Below are 26,783 nucleotides of genomic sequence, written 5' to 3'. Positions count from 1 at the left end.
GGTTGCTGTGTCAGAATATATCAGGAGACTAACCTTCAGAGTACGATCATGTACAACTTCTGGGTTTATTGTTGAATACTCCATTTCACGTAAAGGTTTAGTTTTCTTCAGGTAACCCACTTTGCTGGATTCTGATTGATTCATCCGCCTGTAATATTAGGTCATGTAAGAGTTTTTTTTGTGAAGTGTGATTTTCTTATCAGAAAAACTTGACTTTTGGCATCAAAAGTATCTTTTAAGACCTTTATGTGCTTCTGAAAGTGCATTTTAACACAACCAACGTACCCGAGGGGTACTAGAGATACTATTCAGTTGTAAAATACAACCAATCAAAAACCATGAGAATATCCCTATACATGTAACTCATTCCTGAGGCTTGGCGTTATCTGTCGTCAAAAATCAGTTTGGAATATGAGATTTTGTTGCTCATATTGCAGTAAAGAGGAGATATACTCAGAGGCTGTGAAGGCATTGAGGTCATTACCCAAAGATGATGAGCATGAGAAGCCAGAGGTCACTCACGAGTCGGCTCAGCTGCCAAAGTTTGAGAACATGGTCACCTACATCACTGGCAAGGTAAGTCATTATACTGTCATAACCAGACTGAAGCATGAAACCTGCCAGACGAACAAATCTACCACTTCCAGTGGAGTGACCATGGCACTTGTCGAATGATCTTCTACATTGATCACATGTCTACCATGTCCACTAATCAGTTCCTTCATTCTGAACCTGTAGCAAAAGAAGGCTTATGGGTGAGTGTTAGTGTGCGTTTACTTTTTAAAAGATTAGTCATGTTTTTCCTGTTCAGAAAGTTCCATTTTCCAACAATATTCCAGTGCGGATATGATATTCCTCCCTAGTTTTCTTCATGTAGTTGTATTTTGTTTGTACAATTAAAAAAGAAAACAAAACAAGGCTTTTTCCTGAACAAGAACATTCATATGATGTATGTAGATAAGAAATCACCTGTGTTTTACCAGTCAGAAAGATAAGTGGTAATGGTGTTTTTTGTTTATTCACTCCAGGCTAAGGAAAGACTGTCCAGCAATCAGACATATGCCATTGGTACACATGTGCTACCATTCAACCCGGTCACCTATGGAGAGGTAAGCTAATTCAGGTCCTCCAGTCATGAAGTAAACAAATGTCATCATTGGGTGTCAATTTGGTATCACTAGGACAAACAAAGTGTGGGTTCAATACTGGAATTAGTCTGGGAATGGACAGATTCCATCGCTTTTACTGTTCATGAGGCTGTTGGTGACTGTCAATGATGGTGGTGTTGGCATTTATGCAATCTAACTTGTACTGAGGACCGGTCTCTCTTCCACCGATATTGTGTACATAAAAGCTCAGTGGCTTGGCTTGGACAATTTGTTCCTTCCACCAATGAAACTGACTGTCAGCGCATAAGGGGAGTATTCTTAAGTATGGTGTCAAAGAATGAAATAAACAAACAAACAGTTTGTCAGTGCAAAACATTTTTTGAACTTTATTTAGTGTCTGAACAAACCTCATGGGTTTTCATTGATGGGCCAGAGCTCTCTAATTATCGAGATAAATCAAGTTTGTTGGGCCAAAGTACTCAAAACAGGAAACAGCAGTACTACAGTTCACAAAGCAGAGGGGTTAGGCGGTTAAAATTTCATGAAATTATAGATTTTCTGTATATGTGGTGATTGCGTTGTAGATGCTGATGTACCTTAGGATGTGTCTCGCAAATGATGCAGGAGTGAAACCCAACCTGGAGTCCCTGAATTCCATGCAAGCTGACTCTCCCATCATAGCTAAACACATTCTGAGTCTGCTGAAAGTTGATCCAAGTCCCACAGGGCCTGTGCAGCAATACATACATCTGATCATACAGCTGCTGAGGGCCATTGGAGGTGAGTTTATATCTAAACACATTCTGACTCTGCTGAAAGTTGATCCAAGTTCCACCTGGCCTGTTCAGCAATACATACATCTGATCACACAGCTGCTGAGGGCCATTGGAGGTGAGTTTATATCTAAACACATTCTGAATCTCTAAACACATTCTGAGTCTGCTGAAAGTTGATCCAAGTCCCACAGGGCCCGTGCAGCAATACATGCATCTGGTCATACGGCTGCTGAGGGCCATTGGAGTTGAGTTGATATCTTAACACATTCTGAGTCTGCTGAAAGTTGATCCAAGTTCCACCTGGCCTGTTCAGCAATACATACATCTGATCACACAGCTACTGAGGGCCATTGGAGGTGAGTTTATATCTAAACACATTCTGACTCTGCTGAAAGTTGATCCAAGTTCCACCTGGCCCGTTCAGCAATACATACATCTGATCACACAGCTGCTGAGGGCCATTGGAGGTGAGTTTATGTCTAAACACATTCTGAATCTCTAAACACATTCCGAGTCTGCTGAAAGTTGATCCAAGTCCCACAGGGCCCGTGCAGCAATACATGCATCTGGTCATACGGCTGCTGAGGGCCATTGGAGGTGAGTTGATATCTAAACACATTCTGAGTCTGCTGGAAGTTGATCCAAGTTCCACCTGGCCTGTTCAGCAATACATACATCTGATCACACAGCTGCTGAGGGCCATTGGAGGTGAGTTTATATCTAAACACATTCTGAGTCTGTTGAAATTTGATCCAAGTTTTACCTGGCCCGTTCAGCAATACATACATCTGATCACACAGCTGCTGAGAACCATTGGAGGTGAGTTTATATCTAAGCACATTCTGGGTCTGTTGAAAGCTGACTTAAGCCTTGAAGGATCCACCCACATGTACATATAGCACTATATCAGCGTGATCAAACACCCCATGAGGACCGTTGGAGTTTATATCTAAACACAATGTGAGTTTGCTATTTGAAGTATTGAGTTTGGCAGATTCCAAGTTTGTTTAAAAGTAGACATGAGTCTATCCCTCATCATCTGATCGCTGGTTTAAGCTGACATGTCATGTAGGTGTGCCTGAAGTGGCTTACATCCACAGTGTATGGTTGTCCATACAGATAGAATGTATTGAATTGGTAATTCAGGTTTAGTTGTCTACAACTCTTTGTACCTTTGACCTTGACATTATAGGTCCTCCAGCCATGTTCTGTCTGGTAGAAGTGTTTGCTGCAGCTCGCGGTCATTTAGCTTCTCAGTTTAGGGAACATCTGGATTGGATCAAGGTATGGCAATGAACAAAACATTTTGTGCAAATATAGTGGTATTCCATAAATGCAGTTTACAATGAGGGTTTTTAAATAAGGCTTTGCAAGGAAGGAAAATAATATCCATGAATACAGACAAATTACTCCATGCTGTGGTCTTAAATGCTTAATGCAAGAATATCTTAAAACAGGGACCATCCCTGATAGCTTAGTTGGTAGAGCGTCCGCTTGGGGGGCGAGGAAGTTGTAACTTCCTCACGTGGCATTCAGCATTAAGGGTATTGTGCCACAACTGGTTGACCCATATCAGTATAATGGCTCGGGTGGGGCAGCTTACTTGCCTTTGGTACATCATCTCAGTGAAGCAGCACTAGATAAAAGAGCGGTGGAAATCCATCATGCAAGGAAGCATATTACATGCCTTCGTCATCATATGACGAAAAATTGCTAATTATGACATTAAACCACAAGCACTCGCTTGCTCTTAAAGCAAGGTGAAAGAGTAAAAACATATAATATAGCTCCATTTTGTGATCTTGATGACAAAAATTTTTTTGAGTTCTTAAAAATTATGATAGTATAAGGGTATGAGTATGCCAGAGGGTCAGGCGAAAAAAGATGCACAGAAATGTTCAGAAGATTTCCTATTTATCTGCCGTCATTTTGGAGCAGGCTGCAGATTTTAGCATATTCAGCACTTTTCTGGTGAGGCTGCGTTTTAGCGTCCAGCTGCCGGTGCTTTGGCTGTTAACTCAGTTTCAAGCGAATGTTCCTCCACCCACAGACTTGACAGGCCTGGCCTCTTTTATGTAAATGAAAAATTCTTTCATGAAGCATTAAACATTAGGTTAATATTTATACTATGTCTCGATAATTAGTATCTAGAGAGCTAAGTGTAATCATGAAGTAAAGAATGCATTGTGGATATGTGTCTGCATATTTAGGCCAATCTCACAATCTACATGTGGTTGTAGGTAAGCTGCACAGTTAACTCAGAAGAGCTCAACAGCTTAACTGATGATGGCAAAATAAAGTACTGAAATACTGAGTAAGGGTGAGTCTTTGGTTTTTCAGAGTTACACTATGAGTGTATTATGTTAAGTTGCACATTTTCTGTTGTTTCAGGCCTTCATCTTCAACAGTAAGGAGGATATGAGAAACTACGCCGCCCAGCTGTACGCCATTGCGATATGTTACACCAGGTCTCAGTGCGAGGTTCAGGGCATTATAGAGAAATTCATCAGTAATCTGTCAGGAAAGGTGAGTCATGTTATACTAGGTGTGTTTCAGAAGTCAGGGCATTATAGAAAAGTCTAGCAGTTATCTGTCAGGAAAGGTGAGTCATGTTATACCAGGTGTGTTTCAGAAGTTTGGGCATTATAGAGATGTCCATCAGTAATCTTTCAGGAAAGGTGAGTCATGTTATACGAGGTGTGTTTCAGAAGTCAGGGCATTATAGAGAAGTTCATCAGTAATCTGTCAAGAAAGGTGAGTCATGTTATACGAGGTGTGTTTCAAAAGTCAGGGCATTATAGAGAAGTCCATCAGTAATCTGTCAGGAAAGGTCAGTGATGTTGTACCAGGTGTGTTTCAGAAATTAGGGGATTATAGAGAAGTTCATCAGTAATCTGTCAGGAAAGGTCAGTCATGTTATATTAGGTGTGTTTCAGAACTTAGGGGATTATAGAGAAGTTCATCAGTAATCTGTCAGGAAAGGTCAGTCATGTTATACCAGGTGTGTTTCATAAGTTAGGGGATTATAGAGATGTCCATCAGTAATCTGTCAGGAAATTTGAGTCATGTTATACTAGGCGTGTTTCAGAAGTCAGGGCATTATAGAGAAGTCCATCAGTAATCTGTCAGGAAAGGTCAGTGATATTGTACCAGGTGTGTTTCAGACATTAGGGGATTATAGAGAAGTTCATCAGTAATCTGTCAGGAAAGGTCAGTCATGTTATACCAGGTGTGTTTCATAAGTTAGGGGATTATAGAGATGTCCATCAGTAATCTGTCAGGAAAGGTGAGTCATGTTATACTAGTCTTTATTAGAAGTTCAGGTCATTTGTAGAAGTTCACTAAAGATCAGCAATATGACGTGTCAGATGTCATGATGTGATGAGTTTGTCAGTATCTTGTCAGAGGTCAGTGGTTTTGTACAATCTGGCTTCCCCCATACATGAAATCTATATACCACCATAAAGTTTAAAATTCTTGACTATGTTGTTATAAACAACTGTCAAATAAATGAATAAAAACTGTTTGGTGTTTCTTGTTTTCCACAGAGTTTTGAGGTTCAGCATGGCTCAATGTTGGCTATTGGCTACTTGGTGGCCCAGCAAATGAGGAAGGCATCTGAGCCAATGGTGATTGAGGATGTAGAATCTGATGAAAGCAACAAACAGTACAGAGAATGTGTCATCACTGCACTGAAGAAAATTGGTGAGAATAGTCGTAAAGTTGTTAGAGACCCAGCAGACCTGTAAAGAAAGTGGTGGGAGGATGGGGTAGGTTTTTGTTTTGTTCTTTTGGTCAGATTGCTGGCTTAATACATAAAAAAAAAAAAAAAATTCTAGTATCCATCATTTAATCGTATGGTGTCTGGCATATGCAAGTATTTAAAATATTGATGAGGTTAGCATTAAACCAGTCAGTTATTTTCCACTTCAGTGGCATTTCTGAAGGACAGAGATGAGCAGTTACTGTTAGGGGCCTGCACAACACTGGGGGAGATCGGGCGAAGTGGCGCTCTGCCACTGCCCCCTGGTGATGAGAACCAAGACACTGGAAACATATCCAAGATGTCTGTTGTCAAAGACCTTCTAGCTGTCAAGGTAAGTATCAATAGTCTTGCCTATAGACTGCCGTCCTGGAACAGATATTTTTGAGTGCACTTCAATCATTCTCTGGTGGCTTTCCTGAAATGTTGATACCCCGTTAGTTCTATTCTACATGTGTAGTTTTACAAGTCACACCATTGTATCACCATTGTGGTTACCAAGAAAATGCCTCGCCAAAGTGAAAAGACTGTAATACAGCTTCAGCTTACACCACTTCTGGAGTGATCAGCTCACACTCCAAATCACCAGTGGGTAGTTAAATATTTATTTATTTATTTGATTGGTGTTCTCAAGAATATTTCACTTACACAATGGTGGCCAGCATTATGGTGGGAGGAAACTGGGCAGATCCCTGAGGAAACCCACGACCATCCGCTGGTTGCTGCCAGAACGGGTAGTTAAATAAACAATTGCAATGCCCCCTCAGAACAAGGGCTCCAGATATCATCTTGGGTTTAGGAATTTCTTGCTCTCATTTCTATCGAGTGCTTGTTGGGAAATGTAAATTCACTAAAGTGAAATTTAAAGCTTAATGTAGAACTCTGTTAATGGTTGATTCACTGGTCGCAAACTGTTAACAAATATTTTCTTTCACTGAATTCATTTGTAAAAGAAAAATTTTGAGGTTTTTTGGAACATTTCAATCAATGAAATCAGGATATGTCCTGATCAGTTTGTTAGATCAGTTGAATGAACTGATACAAATTTGCATTGATATTGTTATTGTGTTAGAACAAGGAGCGTGCCGCCATGTGTCTGGGTTACCTGTGTGTGGGAGAGGCGGACTTCCCTCATCATCGTTACATTATCCAGCAGCTCACAGAATCTGTACAGGTATGTTGACATCAATCCCAGATATACATGTACAATTTCACAAAACTGTTAACATGTCAACTAAGCATAACAGACATGGAAACCTCCTGGCAGTTTACTGTATGCATTTGTAAATCATCATGTTGCGCTTTTTCTCTGTCTTACATTGAGCTGCATTTTAATTTATTTCAGTCCAAACAGGTGGAGTTACATTTTGGTATAGGAGAGGCTCTTGTCTATTGTGCCCAGGGCTCCGCCTCTCCTGTGGCCAGGAACATGTGGTTACAGACAGAGCTAGATTATCAGGTATGTAACACTTTGGTATAGGAGAGGCTGTTGTCTACTGTCCCCAGGGCTCCGCCTCTCCTGTGGCCAGGAACATGTGGTTACAGATAGAGTTAGGCTATCAGGTATGTTACACTTTGGTATAGGAGAGGCTCTTGTCTACTGTTCTTAAGCCTCCACCTTCTCTGTAGCCAGGAAGTGTTTGTGACGAGGGACACAGAGTGGTATCTCAAGCTGGTCTGTTGTTGACCTACATGTAATATGTACTATCTGGTGAGTTGTAGAGCATTTGACCAGGACTGGGGACCTGGAGTGGTGTCTTAAACTGGTCTGTTGTTGACTTGTCATGTACTGTCGGGTGTGTTGTATAGTATTGTGACCGGGACTGGGGACCTGGAGTGGTGTCTTAAGCTGGTCTGTTGTTGACTTGTCATGTACTGTGTGGTGTGTTGTAGAGTTTTGTGACCAGGACTGGGGACCTGGAGTGGTGTCTGAAGCTGGTCTGTTGTTGACTTGTCATGTACTGTGTGGTGTGTTGTAGAGTATTGTGACCAGGACTGGGGACCTGGAGTGGTGTCTTAAACTGGTCTGTTGCATTGACTTGTCATGTACTGTGTGGTGTGTTGTAGAGTTTTGTGACTGGGACTGGGGACCTGGAGTGATGTCTGAAGCTGGTCTGTTGTTGACTTGTCATGTACTGTGTGGTGTGTTGTAGAGTATTATGACCGTGACTGGGGACCTGGAGTGGTGTCTGAAGCTGGTCTGTTGTTGATTTGTCATGTACTGTGTGATGTGTTGTAGAGTTTTGTGACCGGAACTGGGGACCTGGAGTGGTGTCTCAAACTTGTCTGTTGTTGACTTGTCATGTACTGTGTGGTGTGTTGTAGAGTATTGTGACCGGGACTGGGGACCTGGAGTGGTATCTCCAGGTGTTCTGTTGTTGACTTGTCATGTGCTTTCTGTTGTGTTGTAGAGTATTGTGACCGGAACAGGTGACCTGGAGTGGTATCTCAAGCTGGTCTGTTGCTGACTTGTCGTGTGCTTTCTGTTGTGTTGTAGAGTATTGTGACCGGAACAGGTGACCTGGAGTGGTATCTCAAGCTGGTCTGTTGCTGACTTGTCGTGTGCTTTCTGTTGTGTTGTAGAGTATTGTGACCGGAACAGGTGACCTGGAGTGGTATCTCAAGCTGGTCTGTTGCTGACTTGTCATGTGCTTTCTGTTGTGTTGTAGAGTATTGTGACCGGAACAGGTGACCTGGAGTGGTATCTCCAGCTGGTGCTAACAAAATATGTAGAGAACAAGAACCCATTCCTTAGACAGGTAAGTCTATAATTATAAATTTATACATGTATTCTTTTTTGTAATCTGAACATTAATCCTGTCTTTGTTTTAAAAATCTGCCACAAACATTTCCTGCTTTTGTCAAGATAGTCCTTGATTTTGTCTTTTTATCTTGACTGTTCCGGGGGACAGTCCATTATATTTGCTGTGACAGGCTCTGGTTTGTGTCAATAATTGGTTTCCTTGATCCTTAAATTTTTAGTATTAGTGGTACCTGGGTTCCGTACATGTATATCTTGCGAGTAGTTCCCCAAGCATTGGTCACAGAAAAGAAGAGATTTTGTCTTTCAAATTCTTCCCTTCTCTTCCAAATCCTTTCCTTCTCTTTCAAATTTTTTACTGTCTTTAAAATTCTTTTCTTCTTTTCCAAATTCTTTCCTTCTCTTACCAATTCTTTTTTTCTCATACAAATTCTTTCTGCTCTTCTTTTCACTTTCTCCAATGAACAGTATCCCGATTTTCTGTGATAATGGAATAAAATTCTTTCTGCCACCATTTTCTCACGTTCAAGGAACAGTTAATAATGCGAATCCCATGTGGATGGTGTTGCATGTCTGTTTTCACACAATTACTTGGATTCTCTCTTATCCAATAGGCATCCTGTATATGGCTGTTATTGCTGGTGAAGAAGTGTGGGTACAGCCCCACCCTACAAGCTGCTGTGGCAGACATACAGGGGGCCTTCATGAAACTCCTGTCAGAGAATGACGGTAAAATTCACATTTCTGCTCTGTATATCTGATTAGCTTGTAACTTTCTGAAAATGGAATCTCTAGCTCTCTTGAATTATATGCTGCATTTTAGCAGATCCTGGTTAGTGGTTCCAGAGAAGAAAATGTTTTTAGTTTCGTTTTTTAATCCAATATGGCTGCTAAGGCATGTGTCAAATTTGTGTTTTAGGTTTAGAATCAAACTGGCTTTGATCAACAGGCTGTAATCCTCATAAGTATATACTGAGTATCTTGAATTTTAGCCATTTCTTGTCTTATTTTCTATTGGAGTATGACCTCCAACCACATAATCTACAAAACTCTCCTGTTCTATTGCCATGTACATGTACCTTCAGTAAATTAAAATTTCGGATTCCTACCTTCATGACGATAGTAGAGTTATGAGAAGACAAGCAAAGCTGATGGAACCCCTTATATTTAAACATTAAATAAATAAAAATTTTTGTACAGATCTAACCCAGGATGTGGCATCAAAAGGGTTAGGGCTTGTGTATGAGAACTGTACGGAGGAGCAGAAGAAGGCTTTGGTACAGGAGCTGGTGGACACACTGACCACAGGGAAAAGGTGAGTTCTGAAACACCCTAGGTCAGCTGTGCTTTGGTACAGGAGCTGGTGGACACACTGACTACAGGGAAAAGGTGAGTTCTGAAACACTCTAGGTGAGCTGTGCTTTGCTACAGGAGCTGGTGGACACCCTGACCACAGGGAAAAGGTGAGTTCTGAAACACTCTAGGTGAGCTCTGCGTTGATATAGGAGCTGGTGGACACACTGACTGCAGGGAAAAGGTGAGCTCTGAAACACACTAGGTGAGCTCTGCGTTGATATAGGAGCTGGTGGACACACTGACTGCAGGGAAAAGGTGAGTTCTGAAACACACTAGGTGAGCTGTGCTTTGGTACAGGAGCTGGTGGACACACTGACCACAGGGAAAAGGTGAGTTCTGAAACACCCTAGGTGAGCTCTGCTATGGTACAGGAGCTGGTGGACACACTGACTACAGGGAAAAGGTGAGTTCTGAAACACTCTAGGTGAGCTGTGCTTTGGTACAGGAGCTGGTGGACACCCCGACCACAGGGAAAAGGTGAGTTCTGAAACACTCTAGGTGAGCTCTGCGTTGATATAGGAGCTGGTGGACACACTGACTGCAGGGAAAAGGTGAGCTCTGAAACACACTAGGTGAGCTCTGCGTTGATATAGGAGCTGGTGGACACACTGACTGCAGGGAAAAGGTGAGTTCTGAAACACACTAGGTGAGCTGTGCTTTGGTACAGGAGCTGGTGGACATACTGACTACAGGGAAAAGGTGAGCTCTGAAACACACTAGGTGAGCTGTGCTTTGGTACAGGAGCTGGTGGACACACTGACTACAGGGAAAAGGTGAGCTCTGAAACACACTAGGTGAGCTGTGTTTTGATACAGGAGCTGGTGGACACACTGACCAGAGGGAAAAGGTGAGTTCTGAAACACCCTAGGTGAGCTCTGCTATGGTACAGGAGCTGGTGGACACACTGACCACAGGGAAAAGGTGAGTTCTGAAACACACTAGGTCAGCTGTGCTTTGGTACAGGAGCTGGTGGACACACTGACCAGAGGGAAAAGGTGAGTTCTGAAACACTCTAGGTGAGCTGTGCTTTGGTACAGGAGCTGGTGGACACACTGACCACAGGGAAAAGGTGAGCTCTGAAACATACCAAATGAGTTATGCTTTGGTACAGGAACTAGTTGACAGGCTCAGAACAGGAAAATGGTGAGTTCCAAAACATACCAGATGAGTTATGCTTTGGTACAGGAACTAGTTGACAGGCTCACAACAGGAAACAGGTAAGTTTGAAACATACCAGGTGAGCTCTGCTTTGGCACAGTGAAGATGTGACTTCTGAAAGACAAGATTTGATTTAAAGTGCTTTAAAATGCTAAATATGAGATCGAAAAGGCTTATTGTGAGTTTTGAAATGCAAGAATCAATTTTTGAAATGCAAGAATCAATTTTTGAAATGCAAGATGTGAGTTTGTTTTGAAAATTTTTAACTTCATATATTTTAGTACTAAGTGTGTATAGAAAAACCATAAGAAAACAAAGGTACACTGCTTTATTTTATTTATTTATTAATTGGATTGATGTTTTACTCAAGAATATTTCACTTCTACAATGGCGGCCATGACCATTTGCAGGCTGCTGGCAGACCTACCATACGACCGGAAAGGAAGCTAGCATGAGCAGATCAGTGATTGGTTTCTAGTTAATAATGAAAGGTTCCCTAGATTTTTGTAAAGTAGTTCATAGCTTCTATTTTCTTTGTTGGTATGACATTCCAATGTTGGCTATATAACTGGGAGATTGTACATTGCCATGGAAATGCTTTGTTAAATAGCCACTTGGTGAAAGCCTTCATTAAATACATGAATGTGAAGATTATAAATGTGAATTTTGTGACCATGAAATAACTTTAACTGTGCATGTACTTTTTTAAATGAATGCAACAAATGTATCAATGTTTTGATTGGTGATGTTGATTCTAATCGACAGGCAGACTCAGAAGGTGGAAGGTGACACCCAAGTGTTTGACCAGGGGGCACTGGGCAAGACGCCAGAAGGGTAAGATAGATTCAGTGTGCACTACACATACATGTACATGTCTGATTGGTGGTCAGTTTGTAGAAATATCACCTTGTCTTACTGAAATCCTAAGTTCACCCACCCAACCGAAAACTGTCATTTCAGATGGTATTGATTATCATTTCTATCATAAGCATACACAGCTGTCTTTCTGCTCATGCCATGGAGTGTGGACCTTTGCTGATTCAATTGGCTAAATAGCCTTGATATTGTTTTACTTTCCTAACATACCTTTTGTGTTCCCACCGATAAAAATTTAATATTGTGTCATGAAATGCTGAATTTGATCAAAAGCTTGACTTGGTACACGTATAATCTTCTGAATCAGGAGTGGCCTGTCCACATATAAGGAGCTGTGTGCTATAGCCAATGACCTTAATCAGCCAGACCTCATCTACAAGTTTATGCATCTGGCCAATCACAATGCCATGTGGAACTCTCGTAAGGTGAGTGTTCTGTAGGGGTAACACGATGTTATAGCAGTTTGTTCCATGGCTCCATGACCTGATAGTTCTCCAAGATGATCAATTTTTTCACAAGCCTGAAGGTATACAAATGTGCCTAGGAGGCACATGCCGTCCTCACACCATAGGTATACAGATGTGCCTAAGTATCAGATGGCACACTCTTGTCCATCAATGTCTTCTCCTGCCGGTCAGTGTTTTTTCCTGTCCACCATTGTCTTCTCCTGTCTGTCAATGTCTTCTCCTGTCCGTCAATGTCTTCTCCTGTCTGTCAGTGTCTTCTTCTGTCTGCATGCTTCTCCTGTCCCCTGTCCGTCAATGTCTTTTCCTGTCCGCCAATGTCTTCTCCTGTCTGCCAATGTTTTTTCCTGTCCATCAATGTCTTCTCCTGTCCGCCAGTGTCTTCTCCTGTCCATCAATGTCTTCTCCAGGATGTCAATGTCTTCTCCAGTCGCTCAGTGTCTTCTCCTGTGTGCATGCCTTCTCCTGTCTGCCAATGTTTTCTCCTGCCTGTCATTGTCTTCTCCTGTCTGTCAATGTCTTCTTCTGTACGCCAATATCTGCTCCTGTATGTCATTGCCTTCTCCTGTCTCTCAGTGTCTTCTCCTGTCTGCATGTCTTCTCCTGTCTGCCAATGTTTTCTCCTGTCTGCCAATGTCTTCTCCTGTTCGTCAGTGTCATCTCCTGTCCGTCAATGTCTTCTTCTGTGCGTCAGTGTCTTCTCCTGTCCGTCAATGTCTCCTGTCCGTCAATGTCTCCTGTCCGTCAATGTCAGCTCGTGTCCGTCAGTGTCTTCTCCTGTTCGTTGTTGTCTTCTCCTGTCCGTCAATGTTTTCTCCTGTGTGTCAGTGTCTTCTCCTGTCTTTCAGTGTCTTCCTCTATTGGTCAGTCTTCTCCTGTCGGTCATTGTTTTCTCCTGTCCGTCAGTGCCTTCTCCTGTCCGTCAGTGTCTTCTCCTGTGCATCAATGCCTTCTCCTGTTCGTCAGTGTTTTCTCCTGTATGCCAATGTCTTCTCCTGTCCGCCAATGTCTTCTCCTGTCCGTCAATATCTTCTCCTGTCAGGCTATGTTTTCTCCTGTATGTCAATGTCTTCTCCTGTATGTCAATGCCTTCTCCTGTCTATTTATACAACTGCTAACATGATATGACTAAAAAGATCTGAAATGACCCATTTTATATGACATACATGTATCACTGGCAAGGGAATTGTGAGTACAGTTTGGATTGTACCACTTTATTATACACCTATAATACCTTAGGGGGGCTCAGTTGGTTAGCACACTAGCGCAGCATAATGATCCAGGAGCCTCTCACCAATGTGGTCAATGTGAGTTCAGGCTGGCTTCCTCTCCGGCAATACATGGGAAGGTCTGCCAGCAACCTGCTGATGGTCGTGGGTTTCACGGGGCTCTTTTTGTAATAAGAAATGAATTAAATTTCTTAAGTGGTCCTTTAAGATGACTGAATCAATCAGAATCAAGCAAAATGTGACACTTGAAAAGTACAAAGGTGGAGGTGAAATACGATACTTGTTGTACATGTATCTACTTTCCCATATTAAAGTGGAGACTTCTTGAGAAAATTACTGGCCCGGATAGCACAGTTGGTAGAGCGTCCGCTTCGGGACCGGTAGATCCAGGATCAATCCTTGGTCGAGTCACACCTAAGACTTTAAAAGAGGAAGTTGTAACTTCCTCGCTTGGCGTTCAGCATGAAGGGGATAGTGCAACGACTGGTTGACCCGTATCAGTATAATGGCTCGGGCGGGGCGGCTTACTTGCCTTCGGTAAGTCGTCTCAGTGATGCAGCACTAAATAAAAGAGCGGTGGAAATCCGTCCTGCAACAAGGAGGCACAATTACACGTGCATGCACCCTAATGATTCCTTCGTCGTCATATGACTGAAAAATTGTTGAGTACGACGTTAAACCCCAAGCACTCACTCACTCACTCTTGAGAAAATTGAAGCTGAGTATTTAACTGTATGTGTGATAACTTTTGGTCAGGGACTCTGAACATGCATGACATAGAGCCTGTTTTGATGTCTGTTGGTATCCCAATGTATGTATTGTAGGGAGCAGCATTCGGATTCAGCACAATCGCTGCTCAGGCAGGGGAACAACTCAGCCCTTACCTGCCCCAGATCGTACCTAAGCTGTACAGGTATCAGTTTGACCCTAACCCCAAGATCCAGACGGCCATGAGCAGCATCTGGCACGCCCTGGTCAAGGACAACAAGAAAACTGTGAGTCACACCTTCTCTCCACAAAGCTTCACTTATTCTGTAGTGATTTTGTTTTCCGTTGATGGTGTTTCTGTGTTACATGTGGGCAAAGCAAGGTTATCAGAGTGAACATGAATGATGTGACAAAGTCATTCAAAGCGCCATGCCAAACTGGTCCCAAAACTACTTTTAGTTAAGTTTTTAGAATTTTTTGGGGCTGCAAAAAAAAAAAAAATTAAAGTAGTATGAAATATCACTTTTGTTATAAGAATCAACTAACACACAAGCAAACTTCATGTTGCTGAAAACCGTGATGTTTACTGAGGAATCTTATTGTGAACAAGTCTGAAGCCTGTTATCTTGTGAAGAAGCCTGGGTAAAGGTGATAGGCACGTATTTTTATATATTCAGGATTTCATATCAAAACAAACTGCTTGTGAGTTATAGTTAAAACCTGCCTGGTTGCCAAGTTCTTTTGTTCCTGCATCTTTGTTACAGACCTGTTAAGATTGTCTCTTCTTTTCAAAATTTATGTTTGTTTTAAGGCATATTTAAATGCAATAGGTAGTCTTTAATGTAACAGTAGTTTAGGACAGGAGTAATGGAACTGTGGTGTTATGTAACTGTTACAGTTATCTCACGTTTTCAGTCGTAAGATAATACTGTTTTATCACCTGGTCTATCGTTGAGTTTTATCGTTGAGTTTTATCGTTGAGTTTTATCGTTGAGATCAGATCACTGTTATTTTCCTCAGGTGGATACATTCATCAAAGAGATTCTGAATGATCTGATAAAGAATCTGACAAGCAACCAGTGGAGAGTTCGGGAGTCCAGGTAAACAGACATTGTAGCCACCAGACCTTCTTTACCTGTCATGGGCTCTTACCTGATCAGGTGTCATGGGTTTTTATGTGCTGAGGTGTCATGGATTTTTACCTGCTAAGTTGGGATTTTTTTTAGAATTTGACCAATCTTTAGAAAGTAGAATGCTGTTTTGGCCTATAACTTGAACAATCGGTCAGTTGAAATTTAAAGGAAAAAGCTGAAGATAATATACTGTTCAATGTCTTCTAATGGCCTGTTTGCATGTATCAGATGGGACTGGACTAAAATTTGTTGTACCACTGAATGACATGTACATGTATTTAAAAGTGAACATACAGTCAGCCACTAAAGCTGAATTAATTAAGTAGTATTCCAGGAATGTTCTAAATAGATTTAAAAAATTCTACATTGCTTATCAACAAAACAAATAGCAAACAATCGTCAGTACCTAGCCACTCATTTGGTGACGCCATTTTGCCATTTTATGGAGATCTAGACTGAGGTCACAAAACCTAGGAGCTCTCCCGTACCATCAGTATTAACAATATGACAATGAGAAAATACAAACAAAAATACCTATACCCAACCAAAGAGTATCAGCTCTGTTCCGTGTTCTAAGTTGCTGCAGTATCCTGCCCAGCATGTACGCGTTTTGACATGGACAGCCGTTCTCAGTTCCCTGCTCATAAATGTGTGGTTCAAAATGCATCAGTTTAACAGTTAAACTAACTGCAATATCCAGTTTATTGCATTGATATCTGTCTGTCCACTATAAGATAGCACGCCGACAATTGAGAGCTAATAGTTTCTTGTTTATTGTTTCTCCACCAGTTGCTTAGCTGTGAATGATCTGCTCAGGGGGAGACAACTCGATGAAGTGGTGGACCAGTTACCAGAGCTGTGGGAGTCCTGTTTGAGGGTTAGGGATGATATCAAAGTATGTTTGTATGATACCTAGGCCTACTGCACATGGATGTTTAATATCCCATTGTCTAGAATAAGAAAGATTACATGCTGATTCAGAATCAGAACCCTGTTGATTACACTCTGTCTTATGAAATGATAATGTAATTGGAATGCAAGAGGTTTTATCGCCAACTTGACCATCTTATGTCAACCATTTTATTTCTTTCTCTATTTATTTATTTGATTGGTGATTATGGGCACTGAAGAATGTTTCAGTAAGGTGATAGTTGTCAGGTTTATGGTTTGAAGAAATCGACACCATGTCAAGGGCCTGACAAAATCAGAGTGCCCATTGATCAAGGGCCTGACAAAATCAGAGTGCCCATTGATCAAGGGCCTGACAAAATCAGAGTGCCCATTGATCAAGGGCATGACAAAATCAGAGTGCCCATTGATCAAGGGCTTGAAATCAAGCATCCACATATCACCACTTCATAATTATACCTGATGACAATGTATTTTGTACTTTCAGGAATCTGTTCGCCTGGCTGCTGATGCTGCCTGTAAGACTTTGAGTAGGGTAAGTATCCTGGCCCACGTGTACCTGTCAAGTGTGGCATGGGAAAGATTTATTTGTATCATGCCAAAAAGTAATCATTGAATCAAGACTTAATCATGAACCATGTCCTAGCAAATATTGTGATGTGTTTAGATTTGATTAAGGGAATAGCTGAAAAGCTGACCAGCCTAATATTTGTGTATAAAATGTAGTGTCATGGCAGGTGTTTTTATCATGATACCAACAAAATTATCTCAAAAACAGTTTTAAATCAATAGCAGTTAAGCAAACACCATCCTCCAGAACAGTAAGCATTAGCCCACACTTTGGTCAGTGTCTCACAAATCTCCTTTTGGGAGACACATTCAGTGTTTGTAGGATAATATTGAGGCTGGAGAAAAAGGACAGTTAGCTGCTAGCTTTTAGATGATTGACAAGCTGGAAGTACAATGTATGTACTGACAGGGGGGTCATCTGTGAAAGTTATGCTCTCCACATCCGTTCTTTATTTAGGCTTCAGTGCGGATTTGTGATGTGACAAATGGGAAGATTGGAGAGAAAGCTACCAGTCTTGTGTTGCCTTGTCTCTTGTCCAACAGCCTCAAAAGTCAAGTGGAAGAAGTACGAGCTATTGGGTAAGGCTGAATCAGTGTGACAGAAGTAAGTGAGCTACCTGCAGTGGTATTGAACTTTAGGCCCTTACATTGTATTTCTATTGTTTTAAAATGGATAGTTGTATTTGATTTGTCCTCTTGGATTTTGCTGCTGTAATACAATATTATATGGTCTACTGTAATTCTTCAACCTTTTTACATGTTTGTAAGGGGTGTATTCAAGCATATTCTGAAGGCCTTATTCTGTGTAGACTCGTAAAATTAGACTTTTTGTAAAGCCATGAAATTAGTGATCAGTGTGGGTTTGTCTCCAAAGTCAAATGAAACTGGTGCATAAATTGCACTCTTGTGCATGTGAAAAGATTGAGGAATTAGAGTAATCAGTATTGAAGCATGACATGTATGTAAGTGTTAAGTGTTATAGGCATATTGGTGAGTTGTACTATACATGTAGCATGGCCTGACTGTGGGGGGCTTCTGTAAGTGTTAGGTGTTACATGTTGATCAGGTATTCAACGCTGTGATCAAGTACAAATTGCAAAAATGCCTGAACTTAGTGTAGAAATACTCGATTGTGTAAGTGTTGAAATGCCTGTAGATCAGATGTTTCAATGTTCTGACCAGGTATTTTAGTACTAAACAAGTAGGTACTATTTTCAACAATACAGTCATGTTGTCATTTTATAATACATGTAGTGTATTTTTCCTATTTTTTTTCAGTTTGAGCACAATACTGAAGATCAGCAAAAATGCCGGAGTGTTGTTAAAGCCTCATATCCCAGTGTTAGTGGTGGCCTTATTAGAGGCAGTTAGTGGGTTGGAGCCACAGGCGATGAACTACCTGAGTCTACACGCTAACAGTAGTCAGGTGACACAGGACAAGGTAATAACAGATTGACCCACAGGTGATGAACTACCTGAGTCTACACGCTAACAGTAGTCAGGTGACACAGGACAAGGTAATAACAGACTGACACACAGGTGATGAACTACCTGAGTCTACACGCTAACAGTAGTCAGGTGACACAGGACAAGGTAATAACAGACTGACACACAGATGATGAACTACCTGAGTGTACAGGCTAACAGTAGTCAGGTGACACAGGACAAGGTAATAACAGACTGACACACAGGTGATGAACTACCTGAGTCTACACGCTAACAGTAGTCAGGTGACACAGGACAAGGTAATAACAGACTGACACACAGGTGATAAACTACCTGAGTCTACACGCTAACAGTAGTCAGGTGACACAGGACAAGGTAATAACAGACTGACCCACAGATGATGAACTACCTGAGTCTACACGCTAACAGTAGTCAGGTGACACAGGACAAGGTAATAACAGACTAACACACCGGTGATGAACTACCTGAGTCTACACGCTAACAGTAGTCAGGTGACACAGGACAAGGTAATAACAGACTGACACACAGGTGATGAACTACCTGAGTCTACACGCTAACAGTAGTCAGGTGACACAGGACAAGGTAATAACAGACTGACACACAGGTGATAAACTACCTGAGTCTACACGCTAACAGTAGTCAGGTGACACAGGACAAGGTAATAACAGACTGACCCACAGATGATGAACTACCTGAGTCTACACGCTAACAGTAGTCAGGTGACACAGGACAAGGTAATAACAGACTAACACACCGGTGATGAACTACCTGAGTCTACACGCTAACAGTAGTCAGGTGACACAGGACAAGGTAATAACAGACTGACACACAGGTGATGAACTACCTGAGTCTACACGCTAACAGTAGTCAGGTGACACAGGACAAGGTAATAACAGACTGACACACAGGTGATAAACTACCTGAGTCTACACGCTAACAGTAGTCAGGTGACACAGGACAAGGTAATAACAGACTGACCCACAGATGATGAACTACCTGAGTCTACACGCTAACAGTAGTCAGGTGACACAGGACAAGGTAATAACAGACTGACACACAGGTGATGAACTACCTGGGTCCACATGCTAACAGTAGTCAGGTGACTCAGGACAATATAATAACAGACTGACATGCAGGTGATGAACTACCTGAGTCTACATGCTAACAGTAGTAAGGTGACACAGGACAAGGTAATAACAGACTGGCATGTAGGTGATGAACTACCTGAGTGTACATGCTAACAGTAGTGAGGTGACACAGGACAAGGTAATAACAGACTGACACACAGGTGATGAACTACCTGAGTGTACATGCTAACAGTGGTCAGGTGATACAGGATAATATAATAACAGACTGACACACAGGTGATGAACTACCTGAGTCCACATGCTAACAGTAGTCAGGTGACACAGGACAAGGTAATAACAGACTGACACACAGGTGATGAACTACCTGAGTGTACATGCTAACAGTAGTCAGGTGACACAGGATAATATAATAACAGACTGACATGCAGGTGATGAACTATCTGAGTGTACATGCTAACTGTAGTCATGAAAAAAGATGAACTATCTTTGTTGTAATATCGGTGAACACATTGTCTTGTCTGAAGTTTGAAGTTTTTGCAGCTGTGAACAGTTTGTCTACAAAATAAATTATCTGTTATATTCTGGTATAAAGTTTAAAATTTTGACAACAGCTGTCCCAAACTAAGAAACTTGTTTTTTCTTAATTACGAATTGTCTTTTTGAAGTTTATCAAATGGTTATCAGGAGATTTTTTTGAGTTTTTGTTGCTTTTTTGTCACCAGATTGATACTGTGCGTATAGCAGCTTCAAAGATGTCGCCTATGATGGAGACTGTCAACTTGGTATGGAGTGCCAACTTCGGTTTTATCACTTTCCTTTTGTAATGATAAATAGTCGCTGTGAGTTCAAGTCCAGCTCATGCTGGCTTCCTCTCAGGCCATATGTGGGAAGGTCTGCCAGCAGCCTGCGGTTGGTCGTGGGTTTCCCCCGGGCTCTGCTCGGTTTCCTCTCACCATAATGCTGGTCGCCGTCACATAGGTGAAATATTCTTGAGTACAGCATAAAACAAATAAATAAATAAATAGTTATAAACACATTGACTGATGTCAAAAGCTTATGACTAGTATTGCTGGACTGTAAAGCACATTAGCCCTTGGTCAGAGTGGTCAGTGGTGTAGTTTAATGATCTGTAGATTGACATCTTGTAAGTTGTCAGTGGTGAAGTTCTGGCCATATTTGAGTGATGTTAAAATTTAAAACATTGTCACAATGCTTAGTTGTTGGTACTGGGAGGTGAAATTTTGATATATTGCTTTTTAAGATAACATTTTTTAATGTCTAGAGTTTAAATATAGGTTCTGAAATCATACTTCTCAACCTCAACCCATAATCCTGACTCTCATATATACAAAATACTAATGTAAGTATAAAAAAAATATTTTTGAGTCACTGATTCATTTGAACATCTTAGTATTCTGTGGTAGATATATCTATGGGTATACATGTGAATATATATGTTTTTGCCGATTTGTATGATGTTCTTTGTTTCTGTGGCAATATACTTTGGTGAATTTACATAGCTAGTTTGCTAGTTTGCTAGACATTTTTCAGACGTTGTGATCTCTACTACCTTATCTGCAGAGGTCAGTGAAAGGCTGTGTCTTTGTCAAAGAACAGAGAATTAGTGAAGTTATTCGACTTCAAATGTCTGTGTTTGTGGTATTCAGTGTGTACAGTACGTGGATGAGACCGTGCTGAAGGAGCTTGTCCCCAGGCTGACTGACCTGATACGTGGCGGGATTGGCGTAGGAACCAAGGTGAGATAAAATATTTGTACTGTAACCAAGGTGAGATACATTACTAGCATAGGAACCAAGGTGAGATACATGGCTGATGTAGGAACCAAACGGAGATGCATTACTGGTGTAGAAACCAAGGTGAGATACATTACTGTTGTAGGAACCAAGATGAGATACATGACTGGCATAGGGACCAAGGTGAGATACATTTCTGGTGTAGAAACCAAGATGAGATACATGGATGGTGTAGGAACCAAGGTGAGATACATGACTGGCACAGGGACCACGGTGAGATACATGATGGGTGAAGGAACCAAGGTGAGACACATGACTGGCATAGGGACCAAGGTGAGATGCATGGATGATGTAGAAACCAAGGTGAGATACATGACTGACACAGGGACCAAGGTGAGATACATGGCTGGCATAGTGACCAAGGTGAGATACATGGATGGTGTAGGAACCAAGGTGAGATACATGGCTGGCATAGGGACCAAGGTGAGATACATGGATGGTGTAGAAACCAAGGTGAGATATATGACTGGCATATGGACCAAGATGAGATACATGGCTGTCATAGGAACCAAGGTGAGATACATGGATGGCATAGGGACCAAGGTGAGATACATGACTGGCATAGGGACCAAGGTGAGATACATGGGTGGTGTACTAACCAAGGTGAGGTACATGACTGGCATAGGGACTAAGGTGAGATACATGGATGGTGTAGGAACCAAAGTGAGGTACATGACTGGCATAGGGACCAAGGTGAGATACATGACTGGCATAGGGACCAAGGTGAGATACATGGATGGTGTAGGAACCAAGGTGAGATACATGACTGGCATAGGGACCAATGTGAGATACATGGATGGTGTAGGAACCAAGGTGAGATACATGACTGGCATAGGGACTAAGGTGAGATACATGGATGGTGTAGGAACCAAAGTGAGGTACATGACTGGCATAGGGACCAAGGTGAGATACATGACTGGCATAGTGGCCAAGGTGAGATACATGGATGGTGTAGGAACCAAGGTGAGATACATGACTGGCATAGGGACCAAGGTGAGATACATGGATGGTGTAGGAACCAAGGTGAGGTACATGACTGGCATGGGGACCAAGATGAGATACATGGATGGTGTAGGAGCCAAGGTGAGGTACATGGCTGGCATAGGGACCAAGGTGAGATACGTGATTGAAATAGGAACCAAGGTGAAAATGCTGTACAGGTGTAGGAATCTATGGCATTCACTTTAGTGATCAGGCTTTTGGACGTAAGTTCTGCCGATTGACCTCATTTGAGCAATTATTTTTTTAATACTTAGCAGGGCAACCACTTGAATAATCATTCAGATATGGAATTCAAATATACGTAAAGCAAAATTACACGTGCTGTTTTTTTTCAGGCCGGATGTTCCAGCTTTATTATTTCCCTGGTTCACCATTGTCCTCAGGATCTGGCCCCTTTTACGGGTAAGGTTTTAGTTTCAACTCATGTTAATAATATTGTAATGCCTATTTGTGTCTTAAAATAGAATTATAGAAATTCCAGGGCAGGTGTTAAGATTTGGGAAAGAAAAATCTGTGAACTATATCATTGTGGACAGAACAGCACCTACAATGCACTACTTTTACACGTACTTTCACTTGCAGGTAAACTCATGGGGTCCTTGTTGAATGGCCTCCATGACAGAAACAGTGCCATACGCAAATGTTTTGCTTCAGCCTTAGGCCACCTTGCTAAGGTATGTCTATGTCTACAGACTTTGGGTTTTTTTTCATCTTTTGGTGTGTTATTTATAGATACATTCTATGCATGACTAGATAATCCTTGTTAAGGCATGTGTACATCTATTAGACTTGTACAAGCCAACTTTGGTGTTGTGATTTATTCATCTTGTGGTGTGTTAGTTATAGATACATTCTATGCATGACTAGATAATCCTTGGTAAGGCATGTGTACATCTATTAGACTTGTACAAGCCAACTTTGGTTTTGTGGTTTGTTCATCTTGTGGTTTGTTAGTTACATTCTATGCATGACTAGATAATCCTTGGTAAGGCATGTGTACATCTAATAGACTTGTACAAGCCAACTTTGGTTTTGTGGTTTGTTCTTCTTGTGGTGTGTTAGTTATAGATACATTCTATGCATGACTAGATAATCCTTGGTAAGGCATGTGTACATCTATTAGACTTGTACAAGCCAACTTTGGTTTTGTGGTTTGTTCATCTTGTGGTGTGTTAGTTACATTCTATGCATGACTAGATCATCCTTGGTAAGGCATGTGTACATCTATTAGACTTGTACAAGCCAGCTTTGGTTTTGTGGTTTGTTCATCTTGTGGTGTGTTAGTTATAGATACATTCTATGCATGACTAGATCATCCTTGGTAAGGCATGTGTACATCTATTAGACTTGTACAAGCCAACTTTGGTTTTGTGGTTTGTTCATCTTGTGGTGTGTTAGTTACATTCTATGCATGACTAGATAATCCTTGGTAAGGCATGTGTACATCTATTAGACTTGTACAAGCCAACTTTGGTTTTGTGGTTTGTTCATCTTGTGGTGTGTTAGTTACATTCTATGCATGACTAGATAATCCTTGGTAAGGCATGTGTACATCTAATAGACTTGCACAAGCCAACTTTGGTTTTGTGGTTTGTTCATCTTGTGGTGTGTTAGTTATAGATACATTCTATGCATGACTAGATAATCCTTGGTAAGGCATGTGTACATCTATTAGACTTGTACAAGCCAACTTTGGTTTTGTGGTTTGTTCATCTTGTGGTGTGTTAGTTATAGATACACTCTATGCATAACTAGATCATCCTTGGTAAGGCATGTGTACATCTATTAGACTTGTACAAGCCAACGTTGGTTTTGTGGTTTGTTCATCTTGTGGTGTGTTAGTTACATTCTATGCATGACTAGATCATCCTTGGTAAGGCATGTGTACATCTAATAGACTTGCACAAGCCAACTTTGGTTTTGGGGTTTTGTCAAGTGTATGTTCTTTAAACTTTTCATTACTGAACAGGAAGTCTTGTGTACATACACTGCTCTTAGAAAAAAATCTGTTTTTTATTTTTTTACTTTTGTGTACAGGTGTACATCATCTTATATCGGCATCGGCAGATGTTAAACAAAATGTTAGGGGTGTTAGCTTAAAAAGTACTGCATATATTGAGGTCAGATTTTTCACACGTGTAAAGGACAAAAACACGAGGGGAACATTCCATCACTGATTCGCTGCGGGCATATTAAATATTGTACCATAAATTACAATATTCATAACTTATATGCTGACTCGCTGATGCTCTGTGTGCATACTAATTACCATAAATTACCAAATTCATGACTTCAGTATTGAGCTGAAGTGTTGCTATCGTGTGTCTCCTACAGGTGAGCTCCTAACCACATCTATCTTTTTTCTAGGCTGTCAGACCAAACTATCAGGTATTACACATTATCTTGGATATCAGTGTATTTGTTACCACTGACAGGCTACATGTATATGCATTCTGCTAGTAGGTTATTTCCATTAGACACATGTAGTTTTCTTCTGGTATTCTTTAATTTGATTTGGCCTTTAAACCTATTGTGTATTCATTGGTTAAGTCAATTGGTGTTGAGGGGAGAAAATTCACTCTAGTTCTATATAATTATGTACTAATAATGGTATGAGTTGAAGACTATTCTACAGAGTTTTGTCTCTTTTCAGATTGCCAAAGACAGCAGTATAGAAAAGTTAATAGAGAGGCTGAAATCATGGTATATGGAGAAAGATGGTGAGGATATACATTTATCCATGTATTAACTTCTTTCCTCTTTTAATCTACTAACAACAGAATAACAGATTTATTTTACAGATGGTGTGAAGTCTCTGAAACTCACACATGTAGGTTTATTAGTAGACATTTTGAATTACTGTCTACCTGTACATGTACCGCTAGTCATATTGTTCAGGATCCTCTGGATGCTTGTTTCATTTTATTTTACCAAAGTTGTGTACACAGTATAATGTATTTATTTGATCAGTTCCGTATGCCATACTCAAGAATATTTCACTTCCATGATGGCAACCAGAATTATGATGGGAGGACACCCAGTGTACTGGAAACGGTTAGATGAGAGAGCTATCCTTTATGCATAGATGTATATGTGCTAGCTAAATATGCTTGACCACAGTTATGCTACAAAAAGAACATTCTTAGATCGGAAAGTTTTGTCTTTTATTTTGAAGACTGGCATAAAGCAGTGAATAAAGAAACAAACAAATGTTGCATATTACAGATGAGGTGGCACATCAGGCATGTGGCCTGACCCTACAGGCGATCAGTCATCACAGCTCTGACGTCCTGAAGAAACATGGCGCCATTGCAATGCCTCTGGCCTTCTTTGCCATGCATGAGAAGCGGGGACAGGACGGGCAGAGGGTGGCGGTGAGTCAGTCGGGGGAAGAGGAGACCACAGTCTGGCAGGAGGTCTGGCTGGACACCACACCAGGTGAGGTTAAGTGTACAGCACAGGTGAGGCAACAGGTACACCACACCAGGTGAAGCCACATGTACAGCACACCAGGTGAGGCTACAGGTACACCACACCAGGTGAGGATGCAGGTGCACCACACCAGGTGAGGCCACATGTACAGCACACCAGGTGAGGCTACAGGTACACCACACCAGGTGAGGATGCAGGTGCACCACACCAGGTGAGGCCACATGTACAGCACACCAGGTGAGGACACATGTACAGCACACCAGATGAGGCTACAGGTACACCACACCAGGTGAGGATGCAGGTGCACCACACCAGGTGAGGTCACATGTACACCACACCAGGTGAAGCCACATGTACAGCACACCAGGTGAGGCTACAGGTACACCACACCAGGTGAGGATGCAGGTACACCACACCAGGTGAGGCCACACGTACAGCACACCAGGTGAGGCCACACGTACAGCACACCAGGTGAGGTTACAAATACACCACACCAGGCGAGGCCACATGTACAGAGCACGAGATGAGGCCACACGTACAGCACACCAGATGAGGCTACATGTACAACACAGCAGATGAAGCCACATGTACAGCACACCAGGTGAGACTACATGTACAGCACACCAGGTGAGGCTACAGGTAGACCACACCAGGTGAGGCTACATGAACAGCACACCAGGTGAGGATGCAGGTACACCACACCAGGTGAGGCCACACGTACAGCACACCAGATGAGGCTACATGTACAACACAGCAGATGAAGCCACATGTACAGCACACCAGGTGAGACTACATGTACAGCACACCAGGTGAGGCTACAGGTAGACCACACCAGGTGAGGCTACATGTACAGCACACCAGGTGAGGCTACAGGTAGACCACACCAGGTGAGGCTACATGAACAGCACACCAGGTGAGGCTACATGTACAGCATACCAGGTGAGGCCACATGTACAGCACACCAGGTGAGGCCACATGTACAGAACACCAGGTGGGGCTACAGGTACACCACACCAGGTGAGGCCACATGTACAGCATGACAGGTGAGGTAACCTGTTCAATGCACCAGGTGATGTTAAGAGTACAGGGCACCAGAGGCAACACTTAAAGTGCACAGGGTGATGGTACATGGACATGGACAAAATATGGATGGGATGGTGTCACAGGT

The 26,783-nt window shown here is 41.8% G+C and overlaps 1 protein-coding gene across 1 annotated transcript in view; it reads left to right on the top strand.

Moving 5' to 3' along the window:
* LOC135469830 (proteasome adapter and scaffold protein ECM29-like) overlaps window positions 1-26,783 on the top strand; it is a 52,322-nt gene that overhangs the window by 16,369 nt on the left and 9,170 nt on the right. Inside the window, exons 15-40 of the mRNA XM_064748439.1 lie at window positions 438-576; window positions 1,029-1,109; window positions 1,694-1,889; window positions 3,078-3,169; window positions 4,277-4,411; window positions 5,434-5,590; window positions 5,819-5,982; window positions 6,721-6,822; window positions 6,994-7,107; window positions 8,318-8,407; window positions 9,024-9,138; window positions 9,610-9,724; window positions 11,689-11,757; window positions 12,107-12,224; window positions 14,317-14,487; window positions 15,221-15,300; window positions 16,123-16,228; window positions 16,730-16,777; window positions 17,270-17,391; window positions 18,091-18,253; window positions 20,090-20,149; window positions 21,035-21,124; window positions 22,519-22,585; window positions 22,766-22,857; window positions 24,837-24,903; window positions 25,409-25,621. Coding sequence (XP_064604509.1) covers window positions 438-576; window positions 1,029-1,109; window positions 1,694-1,889; window positions 3,078-3,169; window positions 4,277-4,411; window positions 5,434-5,590; window positions 5,819-5,982; window positions 6,721-6,822; window positions 6,994-7,107; window positions 8,318-8,407; window positions 9,024-9,138; window positions 9,610-9,724; window positions 11,689-11,757; window positions 12,107-12,224; window positions 14,317-14,487; window positions 15,221-15,300; window positions 16,123-16,228; window positions 16,730-16,777; window positions 17,270-17,391; window positions 18,091-18,253; window positions 20,090-20,149; window positions 21,035-21,124; window positions 22,519-22,585; window positions 22,766-22,857; window positions 24,837-24,903; window positions 25,409-25,621 — 2,966 coding nt within the window. The remainder of the gene's footprint in view (window positions 1-437; window positions 577-1,028; window positions 1,110-1,693; window positions 1,890-3,077; window positions 3,170-4,276; window positions 4,412-5,433; window positions 5,591-5,818; window positions 5,983-6,720; window positions 6,823-6,993; window positions 7,108-8,317; window positions 8,408-9,023; window positions 9,139-9,609; window positions 9,725-11,688; window positions 11,758-12,106; window positions 12,225-14,316; window positions 14,488-15,220; window positions 15,301-16,122; window positions 16,229-16,729; window positions 16,778-17,269; window positions 17,392-18,090; window positions 18,254-20,089; window positions 20,150-21,034; window positions 21,125-22,518; window positions 22,586-22,765; window positions 22,858-24,836; window positions 24,904-25,408; window positions 25,622-26,783) is intronic.

This window comes from Liolophura sinensis, chromosome 7, assembly GCF_032854445.1.
Source record: "Liolophura sinensis isolate JHLJ2023 chromosome 7, CUHK_Ljap_v2, whole genome shotgun sequence".
NCBI classification, from domain to species: Eukaryota; Metazoa; Mollusca; class Polyplacophora; order Chitonida; family Chitonidae; genus Liolophura; species Liolophura sinensis.
This window is presented reverse-complemented; position numbering and strand designations above follow the sequence as displayed.